The sequence below is a fragment of the Seriola aureovittata genome, chromosome 11 (genome assembly GCF_021018895.1).
Source record: "Seriola aureovittata isolate HTS-2021-v1 ecotype China chromosome 11, ASM2101889v1, whole genome shotgun sequence".
NCBI classification, from domain to species: domain Eukaryota; kingdom Metazoa; phylum Chordata; class Actinopteri; order Carangiformes; family Carangidae; genus Seriola; species Seriola aureovittata.
This window is the reverse complement of record NC_079374.1, coordinates 14,709,870-14,717,022: the sequence shown is the minus strand read 5'-3', so window position 1 is coordinate 14,717,022 and position 7,153 is coordinate 14,709,870. Positions and strand designations below refer to the sequence as shown.

The 7,153-nt window shown below is 38.5% G+C and overlaps 1 protein-coding gene across 2 annotated transcripts; it reads right to left on the bottom strand.

Moving 5' to 3' along the window:
• Positions 1–106: 106 nt before the first annotated feature.
• slc38a11 (solute carrier family 38 member 11) lies at positions 107–5,423 on the bottom strand. 2 transcript variants are annotated; one of them, XM_056389394.1, is made up of 12 exons: positions 5,291–5,423; positions 5,072–5,192; positions 4,018–4,092; positions 3,802–3,936; positions 3,512–3,577; positions 3,254–3,360; positions 3,094–3,173; positions 2,853–2,923; positions 1,882–2,043; positions 1,659–1,771; positions 1,226–1,357; positions 107–1,118 (listed from the first exon to the last, which is right to left on the bottom strand). In XM_056389394.1, the coding sequence occupies exons 1-12, from the start codon at positions 5,300–5,302 to the stop codon at positions 879–881; spliced, it is 1,314 nt and encodes a 437-aa protein (XP_056245369.1). In that variant the 5' UTR covers positions 5,303–5,423; the 3' UTR covers positions 107–878. The 2 variants fall into 2 exon arrangements, with proteins under 2 accessions (XP_056245369.1, XP_056245370.1); XM_056389395.1 differs by lacking the exon at positions 1,226–1,357.
• Positions 5,424–7,153: the final 1,730 nt, after the last annotated feature.

Genomic DNA, 7,153 nt, shown 5'->3' with positions numbered 1-7,153 from the left:
CAACGCTGAGCTGGAGAGAGAAGTGGGGCGTCTCTCAGATCCAGTTTACCTTCCCTCCAGGATCCCGATGAGGCGTTTGGCAAAACGGTATCTTGTCCAAGTTTTCATCTGGGCAAGAACACACACAGCAACGAGCCAATACACCCATGTCTTCAAAAACAACACAAGCCCACTCTATTTATAGTGGAATAAGTCGAATCAAAAGACATCAGGGCTGTTGTTTTGAACTTCCTTTTAATAAGTGTTTCATTTGTCTACAGCGACATCGTGTGGCCGGACATGGAAACGACCAATTCCCCTTCCCTGTGATACAAATAGTCAAAAGTAATAAAGAACACATCCCAAAAGAACTACTACACTAACTAGATAACTATCTACATTTAATTAAATGTCCTTGTACAATATATGACCAAAGCATATGGACACATCAACATTACACGCATATGTGTTTTCTGGATATCTTGTTCCAGAAGCCTGGACATTAATGTGCTGCTCCTGGAAAGGCTCTCCATAGGATTTGGGGATTTTGCTTTAGCCACAAGATTTTTGGTGATTTCAGACGCTGATGTTGGGCAGTAAGGTCTGGCTCACAGTTGACATTTCAGCCCATCTAAAAGGTGTTTGATGCGTTTGAAGTGCTTCTACATCCAAACTGGGAGAATCATTACTTTAAGATACAGAAAAGGGCCTTCCCCAGACTGCTGCCACTACATTGGTAGCACAATATTGTCCAAAATACCACTGCAATCTGTAGAATTAAGATATCCCTTCACTGAAACTAACCAGCCAAGCTCAAACTACAAAAACAAATGATTAAAACTACTTTTTTTTTGCGGTGTAGTGTAAGGTGTGTTGTAAATAATTATTTAATGTTCCTTTCATACAGGTGGTACAGTGCTAGAGATGTTGGCGTCTGCACAGTAGAACATCTCCACACCGTGTGAACAGTCTTGAGGGTAAAGGCCAGTCATGATCAGCCCGGTGATCATGACAAATAAGCCAAGTATTATCAAGATGGTGGGTATCAAGTTTTCCCCCTGAAACCAGCGGCCAGGGGAGAGTTTGAGAAAGCATGCCGATGGAATGATGAAGATCAGAGGTGTGGCGCTCAGAGCACCCTGCATGATAGAAGAAAATGCCAGTAAGATGAAAACAAACACTTCATTAACATGGATAAATGAACACAAGTAAATAGGCAAAGAATAGCTGAGTGGGTTTGGCTTACATTCAGCTCCAAAACAACTCCGAGACAGTCATAGCCCAAAGATACTGATGTGCAAACTGCAACTATGAACAAGGTTATGGCCACATGTTCAGCTTTTGAAAGATCTCGACTGCAAATGACTTTGGATACCACCTGAGAGGATTAACAATCATATGAAAATGAATAACTCCTAGTCTGCATGGAAATATGACTCCAATTAGCATTGTATTTGCACATTGAGAAAGGGTAAGACACAAATTCCTGACGAGGACCCAGTAACTAGTCTCTAGGCTGACACTGTTGTGCTGTTAGCGCTTTAGGAGCAACTGGGTGAAAAGTGCCACGTTTTCTTTTTGTTCATTTTGTTAACAAAGCCACGTCTCTAGCTCTGAATAAAGCTAACATATGTTAATGTTTAACTGTTTAAGTTTGAGGTTGAGAGGGTATTACTTACCTCTCGTGTAACAAAACACTCCAGTGGAAATGTGGTTATTATGCTAAGGCCAAAACAGAAGCGACCGAACGTTGCCAGGTTATCATCTCTGCAGTAGTTCTCAAATATGTCTCCTGAGAAGTGGAAATTTGAGATCAAAATACATTTGTGGTATTAAAAATAATAATTAAAAAAAAACAAACATCTGTCACACTAGTGTCTGCTGTACATTTTGTATTGTGACCTTGTGTGTAGCCGGTGAAGGTGGTATAGCCAGCGACAGCAAATGCAGCACTGATCACCAAGGCAGAACCAACTGAGATGTGGGTGACTCGAGACCAGTTAGCTAGTGTGGGCTGCTCCAGGGAACCATAGATAAGAAAGCTGTTGTGGTGGCATATAAAGGCTAAAGAGACAGAAAACATTCAAAAATATTGCTCCATTCAGATGAAAACATCACAGTTTCAAGCATTTCATGACTTTGGATTTGATAGTAAATTGAGCATATCCATTCCATTTGGGATTGAGAGGTTGCCAACTCCAGGCAAAACTCCACTGTAATGTCCTGAGAGCATGCACGTCCCCATCTAAATGGCCCCCCTTTGTAGCCGCAGTAGCTATTATCATCAAGGCACTTGATTCAGAGCCATAATTTTCACCACAACGTATGTGAAGCTCTTGATGGACTGGAAAAGACCCAGCTCTCTACTCTCAGTGTGCAGTGATGGGCAGAGTCTCCATAAGACAGCGATGACAACAGATGTTGTTTGAGATGTTGTGCGCCGATTTACCAAAGGCTTAACAATATTTAGACAGTGATCTAACTAAATTAATAGCCTTGATCTCTTTACAGTCAAGCTGTACTGCATGTCTTATGCTGACTGGACTATACAGTGCATTGAGGCTTTAATCTTTTGATAGGATCAATTTAAAGACATTAGATTACTGTTGCAGGAATTGATTTTTGGCCACTAGGCGGCAGAAAAATTCCAAAACGAGCTGTCAGACATACAGCTCTAACATTTCCCCGCTTAAGCAAAGTTTTTTATTGCTGACATGTAAGAAAATGATTGCCTACAGACGTAGAGCAACATTACCATCCTATTGGAAGCATGCTTTCTGACATCCTAACAAAAGTAAGTCTAATATTTACAGGTATAATTGCTAAAATATCAGGCATCTGCATCATCAGCATCAGCATGCAGACAGACTCACCAAAAGACATTACGCCAACTGCCTGAATTGCATTCCACTTTGCAAATGCCCATGCATTCTCTGTGGGGGGGCTAGAGGGTGATATTCATATTTAGTCATCAAGAAACACAGAAAAAAAACATAATTATGTTTCTATAATAGCATTTTAGTTGGTTTTCATTAAAAAAAGAACACCATGGTTCACACACAGGAACATTTAAACTAAAACCACAATGGATTAGCAAATTAGCAGGAATCATACATTTGGGGTCCAAAGGTAGCTGCTCTGATGATTACAATGACGAGGATGGTAAGTGTCAGCACCATTGACAGGAGGGACACCTGGTAACATACATGAATGTTTTACAGGCAGTTTCGAAATCACCAAATTACACTAACAAATGCCTCATAATCAACCTTACCTTCCCAAGTTTCTCTATGTTTCGATAAAGTGAGAGAGGCAGTGTGAATACAAGGGTCGAAAGCAAGATCACAAAGTGACGCTCTGCAAGTATGTGATCTGTACCAACTGCAAACACAAGATATCACAACAGATAAATGAAACATCTGATGCATTTAAATATGCACTGCAGGTTTTTATTGAAACATACTTTATCTAAAGAGCTTTAAATCTTATTTAAAGCTTTTATCTGAGGCGGAATAAACTATGTGCAGCATACCTCCTGGTATTCGCTGAAATACTTTGGTCAGTGTGTCACCAGTTGTGATGTTGTAGCTAATCATAGCTGAGGAGGAAAACAGAGGTGAAGCATCATTGTATTGCTCATATTAATCTGCAGTATTATTTAGACTGAACTAAAAGTCAAAAGACATAGAACATAGAATGGAATAAAGAGAATATAAAAGACTTTTCAGGCCACATTGACAATTAGAAATAACATGCTGCTATGTAACTTGATATATTATTCAACTCTGGGCTACTTTGCTACTTGCACTTTAATCCGCTTACCAATGAAAGGATAAAGGAACTGCAGTCCAGATAAAATCAGAAATCCAGGGAAACCAAATGTGCTTTGCACCAGTGACTGATAACTGTTTGTGCCTGACAGGTTGCCTCCTTTGATTAATAAGATGATTGAGTAGTCTGCCATGAAATGCAAACATAATGTTATCAATTTGTCCAGTTGGCATTTTCATAATAACACTGATTTCTCAATATACTCACCTGTGATGAGCGCAACAGCTATCAAAAGCAGGAGACCAAGCGGGAGCCCTGCCTGGTTCAGTGCATATGGTAAACCTGGTTTAAGAAAAAAAAAAAAAAAAAAAACAGCATACAGCTGCAGCTGAGGAATGTACCGTGGAAATCAAAGATGTGAAGAATGCAAGCGGTTACACAGCATAAATGTGCACACAATTAACACAACATTCATGGTACATTATTGAATAAGACCCTCTGACAGTAGGAAATCAACGACACAAAGACCCTGACATACAGTATCTCTACAGTGAACACAGAGTCAGAGCTGGGTTTATTGATCCGCTCTCTTGATCACAAGTTTATAGATGTTTATATTTGAGGATGCTAATTTTGGGGGCAATGCTGCATGTAAATGAAGAAATCAGCTGAAGACACAGTGTTAGATTTCATTCTGCACGGATTCAAGAAAATGACACTGTAAGACATTTTTAGAACATAATGACACATTAACAGCCAAGCTACTTTTTAATGTAAGAAACAATGTATGGAACTAATGATACTAAAGAAGTCTGAGGGGGTATGTTAACAAGGCACTGTACAGAATAATTTATTTTAATTAATTTACATACTTAATATGGTTTTTAGCCTAAAGGCACTGTAACAATGTTTGCAGCAAAAAACAAAGTTCGCCACAAATTGATTTTGTATTGTCTTGTAAAAAACAAAAAAAAGTATCACAGATACAATCAATCAATCTGTTGGATAAATTTGAAGAGAATGATGTGCATATGGATTTGGGTCATTTTTGAGGATGAAAGAGTTAAAGGGAGATCGGGGGCCAACAGGCGCTAGTCATATGATACGGAGGGTTTACCACTGCAAGCGCTCCAGCGGTATGAAAGCGTCTCCTTGTTGCACAAAAATGAGCAACTGCAACTGATTATTGAACTCAATAAATTCAATAATCAATAACTTGACGCTTGAAATCTGTAATACTCGTACTACGGTTTGGTTATGATTGAATTTATTTAGTTAAGCAATATAATGTAGGCTATTATGAAGTGAATATTCAGCCTACCTATGATTCCTGATCCTATGATGGAATTGATAAAATTGAAAGACGCAGATATCATTGAACCTCTTTGTTCTCCAGCAACTTTTTGCGGAGGAATTAATGTGGTCCCTTCTTCGTTGTTTAGCTGGAAAATAAGAAAACAATGCAGAGTAACAACAAAGAAACAAAAAACAACCTATCACTCTTATCCTACAACAACAGCACATCACTTCAGATCTCTACCTGCTGAGCCATGTCGCTGACTTGTTTCCTCTCGTCTCGTCAGTGTTGAACTCTCACATTATCTGCGGTGTGACTGAATTTAGTGAAGTCCGTAAAAAACAACTGTCAATTTCACTCAACTAAATCCGTTTGAAAAGTCTCAACAGCGCCCCCTCCCCCCCACCCCCCGGTGTAACCTCTCTACACTGCGATGGAAAATCAGCAGTGGTGCAATTAAAGACAGACTTCCTAAAATTTATAACCAATCATTTCAACCTGCAACCTCTGTGACGTAGGTTGCATTTGATACCAAAATATGTATAGGCACATGCAAGGAAAATTTGGAATCAAAGGATTTATTAAAAGGATTATTCTGTAAAGCTGACTGCTGAAAAAGACTCTTTTGTGCAGCCACAGAAATGATTAAAGAACAAGGAAGAGGCTGGAGTGTTTTGTGAAATTTTATAGATTTAGGTCAAAGGTTCCTTTGGTTTTTCTTCAAATGCTAAATGTTCACATTGCAAAGAATTTTTCATTTTTTAAAACACTGCTTCATTTATTTATTTTTATTTATTATTATCATTATGTATTTTTATTTTTTTTTTTTTTTTTTGGGGGGGGGTCAGTGTTATTGTGGGTAAGATTTGGTGTGACTGCACCCATTCATAAAACTGCCATTCTTTATCTGTGTATACACCAACATGCAGTTATGGGTGCTTCATAAATGGAATTATAATGTTTATTATAATTAACACTGTTATCTAAAAATGTACCTGCTTATATCTACATAACATTACAACCCAGTTATTAAATGTTTATATACTGCCAATAAATGCTGAATAGGTTGTGGCTAGGATTGTTTGTATGCAAATAAACCCAGCATTATACAGTGTGTGATTTACGAAAGAGCTAAAATAAAATTTTCATTTGAATGGACTGTGCTGTGGATCTGATTGACTGAAGTGACGCCCGTCGTGTCGGATTATAGCAGGCTGCAGCTCATTTTGTTGCTGTAGCTCAGTAACATTACACTTTGAGAGGGAGGGTGTGTTGTTGGGAAAATCTCTGCTATGTCTGCGATATCGTCGTCTGGTGGGTGTCGCCTCTTAGCCATAGACCTCCTATATTGTTAAATATTTGCCAGAGTAACATTACTTTTGGATTGTTTTTATGATTATTGTATTAAGTTTAGTGTGTTGTCATTGTATAGGCCTATAATGTGAAGTGTGCTTTAAAAATAAAACTTTAAGATTGTCCTATCTCTCTCTCCTATCGTATTTTGTAAATGTAATTTGTGGTTGTGACAACTCAGTCTTTGCCACATTTATCACAATATTTATTGTGACAATGTAGTTTGCTAATTTGAACAAACCTGCCTCTATTCCTACAGTAAAGTTAAGTTTTTGATGTAGTATTTTTTTATTCAAAAGAACCTTGAAGTAAATTTAATTTATACTATTCACAAATCTAGCTTGTTTTCCTTTTAAAGGGAAACAGACTGAGCATCTCCACAGATCATCTTAAAGGGTTTAGAATCATAGCTTGACACAATAGGGGCCTCCAAACAGCATCTTGCATAGGGCCCCCAAAAAGCTAAAAACGGGCCTTTGTAAATGTCTCTTGTAGTGCTGTCTGTATCCACCAGGGGGCATTAGGGTCACAGTGAATGGTTGACAGTAACTTTAGAGATGTATTATTATCCATATGCAAAACATAAGGCTGTATGACAGACAGAGCTGCACCACCTGCTCATTCTCCACTCTGATGTGTTTCTTCATGTGTTGTTTTCTAGTGTAATGACTGAATCCTTTCGACGTTTGAGGCTCCTAAAAACTTTTGTGTCCCCACTGACCCCATTCACTTCCTCACACACACGCGCACGCA